This window comes from Equus asinus, chromosome 26, assembly GCF_041296235.1.
Source record: "Equus asinus isolate D_3611 breed Donkey chromosome 26, EquAss-T2T_v2, whole genome shotgun sequence".
Classification (NCBI taxonomy): domain Eukaryota; kingdom Metazoa; phylum Chordata; class Mammalia; order Perissodactyla; family Equidae; genus Equus; species Equus asinus.
In genome coordinates, this window is record NC_091815.1 from 21920957 (window position 1) to 21942834 (window position 21878).

The 21878-nt window shown below is 37.7% G+C and overlaps 1 protein-coding gene across 5 annotated transcripts; it reads left to right on the plus strand.

The window, feature by feature from the left end:
* The first annotated feature begins 280 nt into the window (after positions 1-280).
* ZNF260 (zinc finger protein 260) lies at positions 281-20485 on the plus strand. 5 transcript variants are annotated; one of them, XM_044759446.2, is made up of 5 exons: positions 729-778; positions 2571-2673; positions 3255-3458; positions 6244-6476; positions 13821-20479. In XM_044759446.2, the coding sequence occupies exon 5, from the start codon at positions 14285-14287 to the stop codon at positions 15521-15523; it is 1239 nt and encodes a 412-aa protein (XP_044615381.2). In that variant the 5' UTR covers positions 729-778; positions 2571-2673; positions 3255-3458; positions 6244-6476; positions 13821-14284; the 3' UTR covers positions 15524-20479. The 5 variants fall into 5 exon arrangements, with proteins under 5 accessions (XP_070355148.1, XP_014704262.3, XP_044615381.2 ...); XM_070499046.1 differs by lacking the exon at positions 729-778 and adding an exon at positions 2060-2077; XM_070499047.1 differs by lacking the exon at positions 2571-2673 and having other exon boundaries at positions 281-778; positions 13821-20485.
* The last annotated feature ends 1393 nt before the right edge of the window (positions 20486-21878 follow it).

A 21878-nucleotide genomic window follows, 5' to 3' on the forward strand; every position in this document is an offset into this window, starting at 1 on the left:
CGGTATCACACACACGCATCACTGGGACACACAACCTCACAACCACCCCTCCTCAGCCCGTTCATCCAGAACAGACTTAATACTCAGGCTCCGTTCCCGCCCTGGGCTCTGGACTTTTCACCTTCGGTCACCCCGGGATCGCGTCAGCGGCCGGGCGGAACCGCTCACAGAGACCAGCACCAGGGTCCAGCCCCGCTCTACTCAGAACCGCCCGCCTCGCTGTGGGGAAGAGGAGGGGGCGCGGCGCCCTCTGGGAAATGTAGTTCAGCGCCCCGTTCGCGACGGACAAGATGGCGCCCATGTTGAGCCGGGCGAAAGAGACGTCGCCACCCCACACCGCGAGCCTCGAAGCGCACGCTGGAGTCTTCTGGCAATTCTGGCGTAGCCTCGCACCGTGGCTCCTAGTTGGTGTCAGCCTGGCGAGCTTGAACCGAGCTTGTTATAACCCAAAGCACACCACTGTCCACTCCCAGAGGTAGTTAACAAAGTGTAACTGAGTCCCGAGACTCGGCCTACTTACACTCGTTCCCCTATCAGGGAGACAGTCCCACAAGCTCTACCGGAGGAAAGAAAGCGCGAAAAGCTGACTCGAAACACTGAAACTGCTGGGAAATGTAGTCCACAGTCATAACAGTAGAGAACCGCCTGCTGTGGACTGATGCCGTCCGGTCTCGAGCCCAGGATTGGCGGAGCCCAGGAGACCTCTGGGAGGGCCAGCCAGCCCAAGGAGTGCGCAGGCGCACACTTTCTGGCTCAGCATCATCGTCTTTGTCTTCTGGTGAGTTTGGTATCGGCTCCGCAAAGTGCAGATCTGGGTGTGGGACCTGGGTTTCTGGGCTCAGAATCCAGTCAGGGAGGCTGTAGGGAAGGATTCGCGGAGCTGGTGATGGGGCTGGGGAGGCTGAAGGGGAGGAATCGCCTCCTGTGACGTTCCGCGTTCACAGCTTCTGTGGATGGGGGCAGGGGTACAGGAGGAAACTGCGGATGCATGACGGAGGGTGTGAGAGGGTTGCAGAGTTTCAACCTGTATGAGAAACTGTGTGGTTCCAACTTTGTGAGGATGGATGGCATTGTGAGCTTTGTGGGGTAGTAACCTCTAAACCTCACTTTTCTCTTTTCTAAAATAATAAGGATGCATTTTTCAGGAGCATCCGGTTTTCTGAAAGATTAGAGAGGAGAAAGGCTCAGCAATTGAGCGATAAGTAAATTTTCAAGCGATTCTTATGTAAAAGCAGACTCATCGAGTACAGAAAATTAGCATTAATTTTTTTTAAGAGGAAAGGTTTCCAAAAATCTTCTTATCGGGTGTCTAGACTCCCCATAGGTATTAACTTTTCTTAATTCTTTGGACAAACTTTGGTGAGGACGAACTTTGAGAAGCCCTGGACTAAGGAATAGCTTTAAGAGAGAGTTTCCACTACTGCAGACAACACAGAATTAGGAAACAAGTTGTCCTGTCTTTGGTGCGGAGAGGTCAAAGAACCGCTTTAAGACTCTCCAGTTTGGCAATGAGCATGGTAGTCTGACTCCTAGTTTAACCAGGTTTTCCGCAGACCAAAAGGCCTTTGTAAATGTAGTGAAACAAATTTTCTTTCAGTGTCTGAAAGATACTTTCTTTCAGTATTTTATCACACTTAATATATTTTTCAATAAAATGAAAAAGTAAAGTACCAGAGTACCAAACTTCATATACAGAAATCATAGCTTTGATATATACATAAAATAATCAGTAATAGTTATAGAGAAGACACTACTTTATTTACAATAGCAACAAATGAGATTAAAGTGCCAAGGGGTAAACAAGAAATGTATAAAAGCTACATGAAGATTATTTTTAAATGTTAATGAAGGGCCCAAAAGAAGACTTGAGTAAATGGAAATGTGTATCATATCTTAGATTTTTAAAGTCTGCAAGGTATTTTGTTACGTGAGGAAAGCAAGGTGCTTGTTTGGTGTAATATACTACATTTTTGAGTTAGTGGCGATAAGAATGTATATTTGTAGTTGCATGAAGAAACTTTTACAGTTTATGCAGAAAAACAGTTGTCAGGAGGGAGATGCAGCAGCTAGGGCTGGGGTAAGAATCACATTTTTGCTTGCATGTTTTGTATATTTCCATTTTTAACTGGGATGGAGGAATTAGATTTCTGTGTTTGCGCCATTCATTTTCACATGTTTATCACTGCCTCATTCTTGACTGTTTCCTTGACTTCCATGATACTACTTTCATTTTTATAATTCCAGTCAAAGCCAAGGAACAAGCTCCTTCGCCGCCCCCCCAACTCCATTAGTGACTTATGTTTCTGTTTGCCCATTAACTATTAGTGTCCCTAAGTTTCTGACTTTGATCATCTTTTTTCACCTCTAAGATCTCTATAAGTAACGGAATTCCACTGCTGTGGCTTCAGCTGACACAGATGACTAACAAATGTCCGTTCCTAATTGACACTTGTCCTGAGCTTCTCATCTTATATCCAACTGCCTAATGGACAGCTTCACCTGGAGGTTGCACAGGAACTTCAAATTCTTTATATCTAAAATGTCATACTGATATTTCCTTTCTTCTGCAGTTTGTCTCTATCCATTCCCCCTCTGTATTACCTGTTTCATCAATTCAGAGCATTGTCCAGCCAGATTCTAAGACTGACATCTGAGTAAGGGAAGAGCTTCTGAGTAAGTTTAAGCCTCTTATTTGTCAAACCCCATTAAAAATTGGAGACTATGGTCTCTTCATTATATATAATAAGTGATAAATATACATGTTTGCTGAATCAATGAATGACCATATAATTATAGGACCCTTATAATATTTAATTTCTTCTAGAGTACCATAACCTAGGTAAAATATTAGGCTTCTAAAATTTTTAAGAACTCTGATCCATGAATAATACCAAAATAACTTTCTTACATTTTATCCATATCACTCATGATTGGTGACTTCACATTTATGAGAAAAGTGTTAGGAGGAAAATTATATTCAAAACTACGACTGCTCAATCAGGAGCAAGGCCACAAGTAACACCTGCTCAAAGGTACCTGTGCGGGTTGTGATTCTGTAGAATTCTAGCAACTGAGTCTCATAGTTTCTCTATATAAGCTAAATTCTCAAAATAAGCTTCTGAAATGAGTGGAGCCTTTAAATGGCATAATGGGTTTGGCTTGAGATGCAAAATACACTGTTTCCATGTGCTCTCATGCATGTGTGCTCCAGCTCCCAAGCCAAAGAGTCAGCATTACTTTGTTCTTTTTCCCAGGCCGGTTTCCTTGTGCATGCCCAGGAGCTGCACTTTCCTGATCCTTCAAAACTTCTGAGCTTTTAGCCTGAGTTCTGGAATGCTGCTTTGACCGTCGACAGGAAAGTCCAAGTCTGTGTCGCTATTTAGAAGTTTAAAGTCACCAGTTCAAACAAGAAGAGCAATGGATGGTTGAGGAAGAACTGTAAAGGCGGTGTTCTCCAGGTGAGTAAATAAGAACCCAGCAGGTGTGAATGGGATGAAGGCTCATTACAGTTATTCAGTGAGTTTGCAACCTCTGAAATTTTTTTTAAGGAGATTTTCTTATCAGCTCATGTCTTTTGGAGTGACGGCTGCTGGAAATTCTTTAGATACCTAAATAACCTTTCCAGATAACTCTTCCTGGATCACTGCTCTTCTTTTCTCAGATTCTGGAGGACTGGTTGCCCCTCTAACTTCTATTCTGGATACCAGCCTCTCTTCCTCATTTGCAGTCTCAGTTTTCTGATTCTTACAGCCTAAATTTTGTGTTTGTTCTCCCTTTCAAACATTCTCCATTTTTCACTTCTCCCTATATGTCTAGACTCATTTCCTTAAGCATTCAATCTGTCTTGTCAAGGGTTATGGATCTGTAATCTTTCAAAAATGAGCATGTTGATTCTGTTCTTTAAAATTTAACTTTCTATCATCTCTCCTTCCTTCCATTGTTATATACCTCAGAGTTGAATTTTATCCTCTTATTCTTACTTCCTATTGTCTTCTTACCTCCAACTATCATAGTTCAACATTTCTCCACCTCTTGCTTTTATTTTTTTGGAGGAAGATTAGCCCTGAACTAACTACTGCCAGTCCTTCTCTTTTTTGCTGAGGAAGCCTGGCCCTGAGCTAACATCCGTGCCCATCTTCCTCTACTTTATATGTGGGATGCCTACCACAGCATGGCTTGCCAAGCGGTGCCAGGTACGCACCCAGGATCCGAACCGGCGAACCCCAGGCCACCAAAGTGGAATGTGCAAACTCAACTGCTGTGCCACCAGGCCGGCCCCTCACCTCCTTATTACTTTTAAAAAGAAATAATACTAGTATTTTAAAAGTTTAATACATATACTTGATAGACAATTAAAATAATGGGTATGTCCCCTCATTCCTGGCCCTCAGTTCTCCATTTCTCTTCCCACAAGCAGCCACTGTTAACAATGTACGCTTCTAAATGTTTTTAAGTGTACACAAGGAGACTTTCAGGCAAAGCAATGACATGATTTGACTATGACAAGATTACTGTCGCTGCTGAGTTGGGAAGAGTTGTCAAGAGGCAAAGGCAAGAGTAGGAAGACCAGTGAAGAGGCTATTAAATAACCCAGGCAAGGCGTGATGTGGCTTAGACTTTGGTGGTCCCAATGAGGATTGTGAGAAATGGCCAGATTCTGGGCATATTTTAAAGATAAAGCCAACAAGATGTGAAGATACAGTGAGTGACCTGAGAGAAAGTGGCAAGCTTGAACAACTGGGAGAAGGAGGTTGCTATTTAAAGAGAGAGGAAGAATTTGGGAGGAGCTGGTTTGGGAGAAGAAGAGTTTGTTTTGGGGCAGGATAAATTGGATCCCCATTAGACACCCAAGTGGAGATTTTAAAGATTTTATTTTTTTCCTTTTTCTCCCCAAAGCCCCCCAGTACATAGTTGTATATTCTTCATTGTGGGTCCTTCCAGTTGTGACACGTGGGACGCTGCCTCAGCGTGGTTTAGATGAGCAGTGCCATGTCCGCGCCCAGGATTCGAACCAACGAAACACTGGGCCGCCTGCAGCAGAGTGTGCGAACTTAACCACTCGGCCACGGGGCCGGCCCCCAAGTGGAGATTTTAAATAGCCACTTGGATATGTGAATCACTTGTTGGGGAGAGAGGTCCAGGCAAGTGATTAATATTTTCAAAATAGAAACCAAAATGCTCAAATGTCAAGCAAACTCCTAACGTATTCTGTGTAAACGGTGTAAAGGGGGTTGGCAAACTACACCCTACTTTGTGTTTTTATAGCATTTTACTGAGACATGGCCACGTTCCTTATCTCCGTGTCCATTCATTTTCTTATTGTCCATGATCACTTTCATGCTACAGTGCCTTAGTTGAGTAGGCATCTGCAGAGACATGATATGTCAAGCAATGAGACAGGACTAAAAATTTTGTCAATCATGGTAAAACTAAGTGACTACAATAAACCCCAAAATGTACTGGTTTAATGAATGTAGGAATTGGTTTCTTGGTCATATAACAGTTGTGTGGTGAGCAGTCAAGATTCGCATGGTAGCTTTGGTCTTTGTGGTCCTTTAAGGATCGAGATTTCTTTGAGGTTGTCTCTTTCTCATTTAGTTGTGGTCAGAGCTGGATCAACAATGCATCCTGGTTCTAGACAGGTGGAGGAGGGGGAAATCCCCACTCTGGTGCAGGAGGGCAGTTAACTTTTTCTGTAAAGGGCCAGACAGTACATATTTTAGGCTTTGTAGGCCATAGGATCTCTGTTGCAGCTACTCAAGCCAGACATTGTAGCACAAAAGGAGTTTGCTTGACATTAGAGCATTTTGATTTATATTCTGAAAAATGTTTTTTAAACCACAAGATAAATGCTGTTAAGAGGACAATTTTGCCTGGTATTCAGATGATGTTGCCTATTTCAGTTCAGGACTGTCATTTTACAATGTGAAAAATTCAGTTCTGATAAGTCTGTGTGAAGGCTGTTGATGTAATCTCTATCAAAATATGAAGGGTTTTAATTACCAAGGAGATGTAATTTTTGTGTATTCTTTTGGCTTATTAGGAATATAGTAGCTTACATCCCCATTTATTGTACATCATACTTTTGCAAATTTAATGAATTTAAGAATTAATTGGAAAATTTAAAGTAAATAGTATTACTGTATTTGTTAACAGTTTAGTAAAATGCACATGCTAAGCCACCTATGCGTTGGGGTGATGAAATACCTTAATAACTGTCTATTTTTTTCTTTTTCTTTTTAGGTTTTCTAGTCTCATTTTTCATAGGTTATATTTGCCAGGTTTTCAAATTTGTTTGCATAGGATTGAGCAAAATACAGGGCCCTACCCCAATCCACGGGTAATAGTTTTCAAGACCCCCAGCGTATACCTGAAACCGAGAATGGTACTGTTCCAGTAGTCCCCCCTTATCTGTGGTTTCAGTTCGGACTGCGATTGACCACAGGTAACTGAAGCCACGGACGGCCAAACGGCAGGTAAGGGAGAGCTGCTGTACTCTCTACAGTCCTTATTTTCTATCTACAGTTAGTTCCAAATAACCGTTTTTTATTTTTATAATTTTGCTTTTATTCCTTTTTATTTCTCTAAGAATCAATTCATATATTTATTATTTCTATTTGTATGGTTTTTAATACATTAATTTCTTTTCTGTTTACTAAATTTTTGTTTTCCTTATATTCACTTTTCCTTTTCATAATTCCTTAGTTTGAAGGCTTAGTTTATCATTATTATTTCTTTTTTTTTTTTTTGAGAAAAATTGGTCCTGAGCTAAGATCCATACCCATCTTCCTCTACTTTATATGTGGGACGCCTGCCACAGCATGGCTTGATAAGTGGTGTGTAGGTCCGTGCCCGGGATCCAAACCAGTGAACCCCCAGCTGCCGAAGTGGAGCCCATGAACTTAACTGTTATGCCACTGGGCTGGCCCCTTATTATTTCTTTTTTAAATAATGTAAACATTTGTGCTAAAAGCATTTTTTCAAGTGAGTTTTATACATTCTGATATACATTGTTTTCTGAATATTCTGCAATTTAATTTTCTCTTTGACCAAAGAGTTTGTTCAAGCCGATAGATTTTAAAATTTATAAGCGAAAACCTTTTGTTTTTCTAATTTATGTCATTTTTTTTTTATTCGGAGTATTTTGTCTGTTCTTTTCTACTTTGTGGAATATTTGAGGTTTTATAGGCCTGCTACACAGGGTGATTTTGAGAAAGTTCTTTGAGCATTTAAAAAAGTGCTTTACTATCTATTTTCAAGATACAGAATAAACTGATTAGCTCTACATTATAAATTAGTATATATTTTTATTTTATGTTCTTATTTTTTATATATTGTCATTTTATGGATTTGATCTCCTAGGTTGAGAGAAAGTCTTCTCAGTTACTAATATGTTTTTATACCTTGGATTTCTATGGTTTATATATGTATGATTATCTTCCTTATTTTATCTTTATTCCTTATTTTCAGCATTTCTGATGCATATTGTTTTAGATGCATTTCTTGTATATATAGATTTTATGTGAGTTTTGCTCTATCAGTTGTTAAACTTTAGCATGCCTCAAAATCACCTGGAGGGCTGGTTAAAAGATTGGTAGGCCCTACCTCCAGGTTTTCTGATTCAGGAGGTCGGGGTTGCAGCCTGAGAATTTTCTGTATGAGCCTGTCATAGTCCTTTTCTTTTAATAGTTGTGTTTGTTCTAGTTGCATTCATTGATAGGAACAGCATTGTTGGTGTTGGTTCTCTTATTTAATATTACGCTTTCTGTTTTAAATTCTGCCTCATCTTTTTTATCTTTTACTGTAGGGTTTTTTATTTCTTTGTTTTGAGTATATATGTCTTTCCTTCTGAAAACTTGTAAAATTTATATATTTTTCTTTCTCTTGGTTGCCTGTATACTCATAACTTTCTTAGTCTTCATCCTTGATTTCTTTAGACAGTATTTATTTCCTCCCCACTGGGGATGATGTATATCTTATACATTAGTGTATTTTCAGTCTCCCTCTTCTCTTCACCACACAGTTGGTGATTGTGATTATTCTTCCAGCTTGAAATAATATTGGTTGCACTCTTTTTACCTCCCCCTTCATATATATGAAATTTTCTTCTTTGCCTTTGATTGTGCAGTGATCCATCTATCAAAGTTCTATCCATCGTTTAACCTTGAGCTTCATTTTTTTCAGTTATTTTATTGAGGTCATAATGGTTTATAACATTGTGTAATTTCAGGTATACATTATTATTTATCACTTTCTGTATAGACTGCTTTGTGCTCACTACCAATAGTCTAATTTTTATCCGCCACCATATATATGTGCCCCTTTACAGCTTTTACCTACCCCCCATCCCTCTTCCCCTCTGGTAACCACTAATCAGTTCTCTTTATCCATGTGTTTGTTTATCTTCCATAAATGAGTGAAATCATGTGGTGTTTGTCTTTCTCATTCTGGCTTATTTCACTTAACATAATGCCTTTAGGGTCCATCTGTGTTGTTGCAAATAGGACAATTTTGTCTTTTTTATGGCTGCGTAATATTACATTGTATATATATATATATACTACATCTTCTTTATCCATTCATCAGTCAGTGGGCACTTGGATTGCTTCCACATCTTGGCTATTGTAAATAATACTGAAGTGAACATAGGGGTGCATAAATCTCTTTGAATTGTTGATTTCAAGTTCTTTGGATAAATACCCAGTAGTGGGATAGCTGCATTATATGGCATTTCTATTTTTAATTTTTTGAAAAATCTCCATACTGTTTTCCATAGTGGCAGCACCAGTTTGCCTTCTCACCAGGAGTGGATGAGTGTTCCCTTTTCGCCACATTTTCTCCAACATTTGTTGTTTTTTGTCTTGGTGATTATAGCCATTCTGACAGGTGTAAGGTGATATCTCACTGTAGTTTTGATTCGCGTTTCCCTAATAATTAGTGATATTGAACATCTTTTCATGTGCCTGTTGGCCATCTGTATATTTCTTTGGAAAAATGTCTCTTCATATCTTCTGCCCATTTTTTGATCAGGTTGTTTGGTTTTTTGTTGTTAAGTTGTATGAGTTCTTTATATATTTTGGAAATTAACCTCTTCTCGGATATATGACTTGTAAATATTTTCTCCCAGTTGGTGGGTTGTCTTTTCATTTTGTTCATGGTTTCCTCTGTCTTGCAGAAGCTCTTTAGTGTAATGTAGTCCCATATGTTTATTTTTTCTTTTGTTTCCCATGCCTGACTAGACATGGTATTTGAAAAGATGTTAAGCTTCATTTTCATTAAAAATGTGTCTATGACTTCTAGCCCAGTCTCTTCGATCTCTGTAGTCCCATCCCATATTGTAGCTTCCAGAGTAACTTGAATCCTAAGTATATACTCTCCTATATTTGTATTTTTTCACTTTGATGTGTAAGACATACATTGAAACTCATTGAGAAAAAGGCCAGTATTTTATCCTTCTTGTCTGCAGTCTTAGCACAAATAAGGTGATTATTAAATAATTCATGGTTGTTTTAGAGCTTCAGTGTGGAAAGATTTCCCTTTTCAGTTTTATTGAGGTATAATTTATATAAAGTAAAAGTCACCTCCTTTCAGGATATTATTTGATAAATTTTGGTAATTGTTTATACATATAACCAACACCAGAATCAAGATACAGAACAGTTACTTGTGCCTTTTTGCCCACATCCCTCTCCCATCTCTGGTGACCACTAATATGCTTTATGTCACTATAGCTTTACCTCTTCTAAAATTTCATATAAATGTAGTCATACAGTGCATAATCTTTTACACTTAATCTCTTTAACTTAGTTTTGCATTTTGAGACTAATTCATGTTGCATATATTAATATTTCATTCCTTTTTATTGCTGATTATTGTTACATAGTATGGACATAATTTGTTCACCAGTTGATAGACATTTGGATTATTTCCGTTTTCTGGCTATTATGAATAATACTATTATGAACTTTCATAGACTGGTCCTTGTGTGAACGTATATGTTCATTTTTTCTTGAATAAATGCCTAGGAGTGGGATAGCTGAATAGAATAGTAAGTGTATATTTAGCTTTATAAAATAATCTCAAATTGTTTTCCAGAGTGGCTGTGCCATTTTTCATTCACACCAACAATGTGGGAGATGTCAGTTCCCACTCTCATACTTGGATTGGCAGTCTTTTTAACTTTAGCCATTTTAATGGGTGGGTAGTATATCTCATTGGGGTTTTAATATGCATTTCCCTGATTACTAGTTAAGATGAACTTCTCATGTGCTTATTGGCCATTCATATGTCTTATTTTGTGAGTGTCTATTCTAGTCTTTTGCCCTTTTTGAAAACTAGATCATTGGACCAGCTCCGTGGCCAAGAGGTTAAGTTTGTACACTCTGCTTCGGTGGCCCGGGGTTTGCCGGTTCGGATCCTGGGCACGGACCTAGCACCACTCATCAGGCCATGCTGAGGTGGCATCCCACATAGGAGAACTAGAAGGACCTACAACTGTGATATACAACAGTGAACTGGGGGGCTTTGGGGAGGGGAAGAAAACAACACTAGATCATTTATCTTTTTATTACTGAGTTTCAAGAGTCCTATATATTTTGAATACAAGCCCTCTGTTTCTCCTAGGTTGTGGCTTTTCTTTTTGTTTTCTTAACTGTTTTTTGAAGGGCTTAGTTTTTAATTTTGATGAAGTCTACTTTACCATTTTTTCTTTTATAATAGTTTTAACACTATGTTGAGGTCTATGATTCATTTTGAGTGAATTTTTGCTTATGGCATGTGGTAAGGGTTGAGGTATTTTTTTTCTAATTATGCAAATTATAGCTTTGATATGAGTTGTAGCATATTACCAGAGCCAGTTCTTAACAATGATTTATAAGAAAATGATAAAATTTTGAGAGTGAAAGATCAGAATAATGTTGAAGGTTTACCACGTAGAGGATGGAAAACAATTAAAAAAGAAAGGATTTAGAGAGCAGCTGGGAAAGGGGCTCTTCACAAGAGAAGAGCTTGGGTGCCAGTATATCAGGCATGATGAAAGAAGAGAAATAAATGAAAACTGAAATTGATGGCAAGGACAGTTTCTGTATCCAGAAATAATAGTATCAGTAATCAAAACACTGCAGTAAATCAGATTTGGAAGCAAAGATGGCTATTTTCTGGCCTATTTTGTTTCGTTAAATATGTGTATATTTTGCTGTTTAGCCCATGTGAAACTCAATTGCAACTAGACAAAAGAGCACGGTCATGGTTATTCTACAATTATAGATTGGTTCAAGTTAAAGGACCCAAATCTGCAGGGACGTCTCTGTAGGTGCAATGAATAGGAGCTTTTAAAAGTCAAATAGGGTTATAGCCATGCTTGCTCCATCTTTTCTTACCTGCAGTTCCTACTTCACATAGGCAACTATTTTCAACTCATTTAACTGTGTCTACTGGTGTTTATTTCCACATTTTATACAGCCATTTTGCCTATTTTTTATGTAATCAATTTTAACCATTATCAACATGCTAATATGAAAGATGGAGTTTAGGAAAAGTTCCTGCATTCATTTTTCTTCATATTTTCTCTGGAAAATATGCTAGCAGGGATGCCTCTGGTTGGAGTTCATTCAAGAACACTGTATATTAGGGGGCTGGCCCCGTGGCCGAGTGGTTAAGTTCGTGCGCTCTGCTGCAGGCGGACCAGTGTTTCGTCGGTTCGAATCCTGGGCGTGGACATGGCACTGCTCGTCAGACCACGCTGAGGCAGCGTCCCACATGACACAACTAGAGGAACCCACAACGAAGAATACACAACTATGTACCGGGGGGCTTTGGGGAGAAAAAGGAAAAAATAAAATCTTTAAAAAAAAAAAAAAAAAAAGAACACTGTATATTAAGCACCTGTGACATGCAGGAGCTTTAGAGACACTTGACACAACTCAGTGAATGAAGCAGACACAGCCCCTGGACCCCACTAGGAGCCTGAGACTCAGATAGTCACACACCATATCATTCACAGATCCTGTCCCCTGCATGTCCCAGGGGATGCCCTCCTATGCTCCTTTACAACTGGAGGCCTCTTCCCATGTTCTCATGCATGATGGACCCCAGCACCAACTAAAGACCTGAGTGTTCTTTGAGTGCCAGAGGAGGGCCTCCTGTCTCCACCTTCAGTAGATGTTGAAATTCCTGGATTCCTCTATTCATTTTCCAATTATTACTCTCTATCCCTTTCTCCTTTCCTTCCATTCTTCCTTTTTTATTGAGGTATTTCCTGGAATTTTTTTCCCCAACCTATTGAATTTTGGGGTTTTTTTATGGTGAGGAAGATTGGCCCTGAGCTAACATCTGTTGCCAGTCTTCCTCTTTTTGCTTGAGGAAGACTGTTGCTGAGCTAACATCTACACCAATCTTCCTCTATTTTATATGTGAGATGCCATCTCAGCCTGGCTTAATGTGTGGTGTGTAGGTCCATGCCCAGGATCTGAACCTGCAAACCCTGGGCTGCCAAAGTGGAGCATGCAAAGTTAACCACTATGCAACCAGGCCAGCCCCTAAACCTATTGAATTTTTAAGGTCAACATCATACTGTTTATTTCCAAAAGCACTTCTTTATACAAACCTGTTAATATTTCATTGCTATATAATCTCTTAGCTTTCTGTGATACTAATTATAGTAATGTGTATATGTGTTCTTCTGTTCCTTGCCTTGTTTTTTCCTTTTGTTTTGATCTTTCATGGTAGGGTTTTCATCAGATTTCTGCGACCTTGAGCTACACATTAATACTTAATATTGAGGTATGGGAGAGATTATTGTAATCTGTGTGTGCATCGACAGGGCTTGTAAAATGGTGGGCTTCACTGTGCAGCATTCAGTCAGATATCTAGGTTCTTCTTTTATATGATTCCAAATGTCAGTACTACAAGTGTTCTCATGGTCTTTTCATTTTTTTCAGAAAAGAACCCTTCCATCATCTGACACCTGGAACTTTTTCTCATCCCCTTTGCACTATGGCACTCTCATCTACTTTGCATGTCATCAGTAAATTTGGAGCCCCTTGGTTACACTTTATCTGGATAATAAATTCCTATTTCCTTCCATCTGGGAAAGTTGGGGGCATCAGCTACTCCTTTTATAATCATTTTTTAAGCCCCACCTTCCACTCTAACACAATTTCTCCAGTTATAGAGTCTTTCTGTTGACAGCTATGTCACAAAGTACTTTGCTTCTAGTTGCAATCCTCAACTGCTGGCTTTTTATTTAAGCCACTCAGTTCTGCTGTTTATTGACATTTCCTTTCAAAATTTCCTAATACTTTTCATCTACTGATGTCTCCTCAACTTTTTAGTTTTTATGAATATATGCCCCCTTACGGCCATTTTAATGGAGTTTCAGGAAGATGTAGAAATAAATATCTCTTTAGTCACACCTCCTTTTTAATGACCCTTCTATTCATTTTATTTTTTATCCCTTCATCCTAGGTTCTTCCAATTTTATGTATTTGTCTTTGCATCCTGTTTGTCACTTGTTCTTTATGTTTTCTCTTATTTATGAAGTCTACAAAGTTACATTTAAATGCCATTTAAGCTAGATGCACCCATGAATGTTAGTTGTATTTGAGCTTTCTTTTATACTGGTAGACTGGGTTTGAAATAAAGAGTCTATTTTACAATAGCATATTTGTGAAATTTTATTAATAGTGGAGAAATTCACAAGTGTTGTTGATGTTGATGATGACAACAGCTACTTTATTGGATGTTTACTACATGCCAGGCACTAAATATTTTACAGTTATTAACTCTTTTTAATGATGATTTTTTTTTGTATTCCCTTTCAGAAAAGACCTGGGAAATTTATAAATAGATAAAGACACAACATGAAAGACTTGTGATTTAAGTCTTGTCTTTCTCTGTGAAAATACAGCCAAGGAAAAACTCAGAAAACCTATGAAATAGAAAAGTATTTCCTTTGAACACAGATATTAGTTCTTTAAGACTACACCTCTATGTATGGGACTGAGTTTAAAAGAGTTTGGAACATAATTTATACTTAAATATGGTAGAAGCTGTTTAAGAAAGAACCATTAGGAATATAATGAGGATGCTATATTTCACCCCATTTTGTAATCACCTAATCTCAGGATAACCAAGGTGAAAGTCTTTCATCATAAATTCAGCTTCATTAATTTTGGAGTGAATTAATTTTGGAGAGAAACCATATGAATTTAGTAATATGGAAAAGCTTTCATCCATGTTACATGTCAAGAGATACTAAGGAATTTGTGTTGGAGAAAATATCTGCATGATAAGAATGTTGGAAAGCCTTCAGCCTGAATCAGATCTCCTTCAGCATGATCAAATTCATACTAGAGAGAAACCTTTTGAATGTAAGGAATGTGGAAAAATGTTTAGCCTGAAGCAAAACCTCATAGAGCATAAGAAAATGCATACTGGAGAGAAATCACATGAATGTACTGAATGTGGTAAAGTATTTTCTCGAGTCTCCTCCCTTACTCTACATTTGAGAAGTCATACAGAAAAGAAACCATATAAATGTAATAAATGTGGAAAAGCCTTCAACCAGAAGGGAAACTTCCTTTCTCATCAGAAACATCATATTGGAGAGAAACCTTATGAATGTGGGAAAGCTTCTATTCAGATTCCAAGCCTCATTAAACACCAGAGAAATCATACTGGAAACAAACCATATGCATGTAAGGAATGTGGGAAAGCCTTCAATGGCAAATCATATCTCAGTGAGCATGAAAAAATTCATACAGGAGAGAAACCATTTGAATGTAATCAGTGTGGAAGAGCCTTCAGCCAGAAGCAATACCTTATTAAACATCAGAATATCCATAGTGGAAAGAAACCCTTTAAATGTAATGAGTGTGGAAAAGCCTTTAGCCAGAAGGAAAACCTCATTATCCATCAAAGAATACATACTGGAGAGAAACCTTATGAATGTAAAGGATGTGGGAAAGCTTTCATTCAGAAGTCAAGCCTCATTAGACACCAGAGAAGTCATACAGGAGAGAAACCCTATATATGTAAAGAATGTGGAAAAGCCTTCAGTGGCAAATCAAATCTCACTGAGCATGAGAAAATTCATATTGGAGAGAAACCCTATAAATGTAATGAATGTGGAACAATCTTTAGGCAGAAGCAATACCTCATTAAACATCACAACATTCATACAGGAGAAAAACCCTATGAGTGTAATAAATGTGGAAAAGCATTCTCTCGAATTACATCACTTATTGTACATGTGAGAATTCATACAGGTGATAAGCCTTATGAATGTAAAATATGTGGGAAAGCCTTCTGTCAAAGCTCATCTCTTACTGTGCATATGAGAAGCCATACAGGGGAGAAGCCCTATGGTTGTAATGAATGTGGGAAAGCTTTCTCTCAGTTCTCAACTCTTGCTCTACATATGCGAATCCATACCGGAGAAAAACCTTATCAATGTAGTGAATGTGGGAAGGCTTTTAGCCAGAAGTCACATCACATCAGACACCAGAGAATTCATACTCATTAAAGCTCTATGAATGCCTTGAATTTAGGAAAACTTTGAACAGAATTCATACTTAACAGTATATCAGAAAATTCATTTTGCAGTAAATTGATGTGAATGTGGAAAAATCCTTCAGCAAGAACTCAAAACTTCAAATACTGAGAATTTTAATAAGTATCATAGTATCATGAAAACCTATACCCCCAGAACTCCCACAACAAACATTGTTAATGCTGTACTTTTAGGAGCATTGTCATTGAAGTAAGCATCCAGTCATAGAAAATAATCAACAGTTCTGGAAGGCCCACCTGGTGCATTAAGACAAAGATATGAGAGGTATAAAGATTTGAAATTAAGAGACAAAATCGTTCATTATTTGTTATATGTTTTGCTACATATATAATCATCAAAATTATTTCCTCTTGATGCAGTGATAGAAAACAGATTGTGACAGAATGTTGTATCCAGAAACATGCATGTCTTTATGGGCAATTGGTAATTGCGAGAGCTGGTATCACAAATTGGTAGGGAAATCATGGATGATTAAGAAAATGGTCTCAGGGTAATTGACACTTCAAATATTGGATCTTTGCTTTTGTCATATATTAAAATATTTATTTATTATGAAATCCGAAAGTATTGAAGACTGGAATGCAAAAAGCAAAACTTAGCAATATAAACATTTTATAGAATGTTTTCAAACCTTGGGGTAGGAAAAAATTTCTAAAATATATTCCAGAATACCCACTCTTGAGTATATATACGTATACCTGAGAGACTGATACATGTACCCGGGGAGTCATATACCTTTATGTTCACTGCAGCATGAATTATATTATCAGAAAATTGGAAACAAATCTCTGTTCCTTGTGAAATGGATGGGTAAAACGTGATAGAATCACACAGTAGAATATTCTCTAGCGCTTAAGTATAACAAATTGATATATATTAACAGAAAGATCTGGAAAATCGTGTAGATTGAAGAAAAATGAAGTGATGAATATATTATGGTACCTGTGTGAATTTGAATTAAATCAACACTAACCAACACTAGTATTAAGCATTGGTTATGGATGAACATTTTTATGTAAAAGCATGAAGAATGGATTTTAAGGATATATACTCTATTCTCAAAAGTGGTTGCCTCTAGAAAGAAAGGCAGTAGAAGGGAAATGGGACCAAGCGTGGCAGTTAAAGAGTACTTCAGTTTTGTATCTAAATACCTATCTCTCATTAAAAAGAAATAAAGATTACAAGTAAATATAAGAAAATGTTAGTTAATTCCAGGTTGTGGTAATATGTATGTTTATTCTATTGTTTCTGCTGTTTTCTTCTAAACTTCTGAAAATTAAAAAAAGAGATAGGAGTAGGGAAGCTATATATGAAGCACTTGTTATATTGGACTGACATTCCCAGTCAGATGCTAATATTTTATGGAAAATATCTCTAAAATCATAGCTTTACTATAAATTTTGAAATAATTTTTTAATTGAGATGGTAGCTTAACAAATTGAATTATTTAAATTTACTCTCATATCACATCACTAATTTGTGTGTGGTCTACTCAGAAGTTATAGGATGATTTTGCAACAGGTTAGTTGGATCCCATGTACATTTAAGGATCAAATCAACTTAATAATACATGCACAGACTTGGCAGAAAGAAATTAGTTTTTACTGAAACATCAGAAATTTTGATACTCCACATAACCAGTATTGGCATTAGAAATTAGACAGTTTTTTAAAATGAGGAAACCATCTTACTCTTAAATTTTTTTATATGTGTCTAAGTAAAACATCAACTCTTGCATTTCAGCTTCAATTTTAACAGCAGACTAATTTTTTTCTCTATTCTCCCAGACACAATTAGTCCCCTTCTTGTTTGTTTCCTTGGGAAAATGGTACTGAAAAGGGACATATCAGACCTAAACAATATTCTTTTAATTAAAACAAATCTTTTTGAGGATTTTTGTTTACTTGATCCCTTTCCACAATAATTTGACATAGAAAGTTAATAGTACTTTTTTGAATAGTGATAAAAACGAATATGCAACATTTAAACCTTAGGCTGATTTCAACTATATTGATTTCTTTTAAGCACAAAATAATGAAATGCTAATAGAACTGTTAGCACTGTACTGCTTGTTACTAGCTTTTTTAAAGGTAGGTCTTGAGATAAGATTATAAATGCCAGGGGTTAATTTTCTGAGGTAATGTACCTAAATAACATCTGTATCTATGTAAATCTAAATTATCCTCTATTTTCTTCCATTCCTCATTAATCATTCTCTCATATTCCTGAAGTGTACTGCTCTTGTGCTTGTGCAGCTTTGAAGTCACCAGACTAACTAGGAACTCTTAATTCAGACCAAACTAGGACTACCTTTTGGTGCTTATAGTTGCCCAGTGCCAAGCCCCAGCAACAAGAATGATTATGATGGTCAGATAGGGTAAGATGAGCAATCACTGCACAGTATTCTGTGATATCATGTACTGTAAGTTTATTCAGCCATTCTCCTACTGATTCAACTTGTTGCTAGTTGTTTGCCACCACAAACAACACTACAGTAAACACCCTTATAATCAGCCTTTGTATTTCAGGTATTTTTATTTCTGGAGGATAGATTACAAGCAACAGATTGCTAGATCAAAGGATATATGCTGTTTTATCATTTTAATAGATACTATCAGTCATTTTCAAAAACGTGTTCTCTAGCCCTGCAATAAGTGGTAGTATACTATTTAAATTCATGCTTTTCTGATAAGTATAAACCTTACCTACTCCTAGATTTGCTTCTTTGTAAATTTTCCTATTGTAAATTTTTGTAGCCTATTTTGCTATTGGGTTATCTTTCTCAATTTTGAAACCTCGTCATAAATTAGACATTAGAAAATTGTCTAATTTTTGTCATAAAAATTTCCATAAAAATATTTTCTAACATTTTTTTAAAGATTGGCACCTGGGCTAACAACTGTTGCCAATTTTTTTTTAAGGATTGGCACCTGGGCTAACAACTGATGCCAATCTTTTTCTTTCTTTTTTTTTTCTGCTTTATCTCCCCAAACCCCGCCTGTACACAGTTGTATATCTTAGTTGCAGGTCCTTCTAGTTGTGGGATGTGGGACGCCGCCTCAACGTGGCCTGATGAGCGGTGCCATGTCCACGCCCAGGATCTGAACCCTGGGCTGCCACAGCAGAGCGCACGAACTTAACCACTCGGCTACAGAGCCGGCCCCTGTAATTTATATAATCAAATATGTATTAATTTCTTCTAAGCTTATGAATTGGTTAAGAAGAGATTTTAATCTCTAGACTATATTTTTTATTTCTTAGGTTTTTCTTCCAAGTTGGTTATTTCCCCTTTTTTCCATATGTAAATATTTAATCCATCTAGAATTTAATTTTTAATGTTATAAAATGATGGTTCATTGTTATTTTCTTCCAGATGGGTTTCTGGTTGTACAAGTACAATTTGTCAAAACAATTCATCTGTTCAGTAGCCAGTCACACAGCTCTTCACACAAATCTGCATAGCCACCAGCAGCAATCACAGATTTGAATTGGCAGTCAAAAAAACAGAACAGAATAGGCTGTAACTCAGTTTTAGGTTTATTATTAGCTTTACCCTGATTAGAAAACACCCTCACAGCATGATCATCAGACAGTCCTGCAACTGCCCAAACAAGCACACCTTCCAGGGCCTCAGCACTGCACAGGTGAGAAGAGGCCAGACTGGGTGTGGTTCACTTTAGCATTGCGAAACATTAACACTCTCATTCAGGACATGTTACAATAATCTACCACTACGTCTGCATGGTGTGCCACCATCACATGGAGCACACTCAGCTGTAAGACTGATACCTACTTAAGCACAGGGAAGCCACTGCCTTGGTTTCCCAAGACTTATGATACTTTACTCACAGGCTTTCAATGTCTGTATAGCCAATTCACAGCTCTCCCCATCCAGGTACAGGCTACAAATTGATGCATTTACAATGGTATTTTCTTTAAGGAAACTGGTAGAAAGGCAAATCTAAGGTCATCTTTCCAGACATGGGTCAGTGAGAAAGGCCTGTTCATAATCCTTTACTGATAACATCCTTTTCCTATTCAACTGAGATTTTGCTATGTAGTCCTTTAACCATATGGTCTTTTCCTCATTCAACTGAACTGCCTTGTATTTTCATTTATACCAACACCTATTTCTGTATTCTCTTGTTCCACTATTTTTCTTTTTCCATATTAATATCATGTTAATTGATAACATTAATTTAACATTAGCCTTATTGTATTTTGATACTGCATAATAGAGCAAATTCCCTTGCTCTTTTTCAGGTTTTTTGGCTAATCTAATTTTCTTTTTATATAAGTGAAGAAAATTTTCTCAAATTACAAAAAACAAAAACCCTTTGGTTTTCTAACTGGAATTGCATTAAATTTATACACCTATTTTGGGAGAAATGACATTTATGATATTGTCTTTCTGTCCCAAAACATAGTATGCCTTTGCATTTGTTCGGATTATGATTCATGTCATTTAGCATGAGGATTCTGAACAAAGTAATTTGAAGCTCATCCCTGCTTAATACCATCATATTCAAGAAAGGTTTGTTAGCTGGGTGAATAAGAAAAATCTTTGTTATGGACTGAGTGTACCCCACCAAAGAATTCATATGTTGAAGACCTAATCCCCAATGTGATGGTATTTGGAGGTGAGGCCTTCAGGAGTTAATTAGGTTTAGCTTAGGTCATGGGGGTGGGACACTCCTGATGAGAACAGTGCCCTTGAAAGCATAGGAAGAGGAGAAGAGGATCTCTCTCTCCATGTGTATGCACTGAGGAAAGACCATGTAAGCCCACTGTGAGAAGGCAGCTGTCTACAAGCCAGGAAGTGGACCTTCACCAGGAACCAAATCTGCCAGCACTTTGATTTTGGGACTGCCCAGCCTCCAGAACTGTGGGAAATAAATTTCTGTTGCTTAAGCCACCCAGTCTATGATATTTTGTTATAGTAGCCCAAGCTAAGACAACCCATTTTTCGCTTAATTCTACCCCAGTCAATTATATCTGGGATAAGCATCTGTGCTCCTAATACATGGTAAGACAAAGGCATATTTCCTTAGGAAGGTGGAGTCCCAACTCTATTAACAAGCTCTGTAATTTTTGGCAATTTATAAAACTTCCTTAAGCCCCAATTTATTTTAAAGTAAGATTTGTTGGGACAGGAAATATGTGAAAAATATAGTTCCTGGGAGTGACATCACCAAAATGTTGAACCAGGAAGCTCCAAGCTATTGTTTTCTCACAGAAACCGGAAGAAACAGCTTTCTGAAAGCAACTTTGTAGTATGTTTGGGAAACAGCCAAAGGTTTACAGAAACAAGCAAATGCCCAATCAAGGAAAGGCCATCTTCAAAATGTTAGTAAAGTTTTGTGGCATTTTCACTCTTGCCTTGCCCCTCCCCAGCATAGCAGTGATTTTGGTCTTGAGCAGGCAGCAACCCATTTTCCCTCAAACTGTAGAGAGCACAGCAGACCTTGTTTGTAAATTATTTTGTACATCTGTTCTAACCTGTCTTGAGGATACCTGAATGACTGATGCAAGGCACTCATCTGTTTTGCATTACTCACAATGCAAGAGGGAAAAGGAGCAGGCCTTGCTCATAAAACCTGCAGAGTGGACTACAAACTCACAGATACCTGGGGCAAGAAATTATGAGTGGAGACACAGTAGATAATGTATGGCATAGAGAAGAAGCTGGGGTAAGAATCTTTGGGAGATTAGGACGTTCAAAAACAGATATATAATTGGAGAACTTTAGAAAGAGACACACATGCCCCCACAAGAAGCATACTAAGAAAAGACCTGAGAAGATGAGGTTTCACCTTGTGGTGAGCCCTAGATTCAGAGCAATCCTAGCTAAGTGGTAAAGGAGTGCCCCAGCATAGAGCCAATCTGCAAAGACTAGGAAAGGTGGTTGTTTTCTCTTCTTTGTTAGCATGTTTGTTTTGTTTTCTTGTTTCAAGCTCCTGGCATTCAAGAAAATCTCTGTCAAAACAGCTAAAAATAAACTAAAGGAAAAGACTTGAGTGATCACATATGACAAGAAATAGTCTACGCAAAAATAGTTTAGAGAAGTATCAGACCACCACAGCCTTCAATGATCAAAAACACTGAAATCTGGGGAATGGGAAGAATCTGATTTCCAGAGTTAACACCTTATAATAGTGCACAATTTTCAACATAAAAACAAGGTACACAAAGAAAGAGGAAACATGACTCATTCAAAGGAACAAAATAAATTGACAGAAACCATCCCTGAGGAAGCCCACTTATCAGACTTACTAGATAAAAATTTTATGGGGGCTGGCCCAGTGGC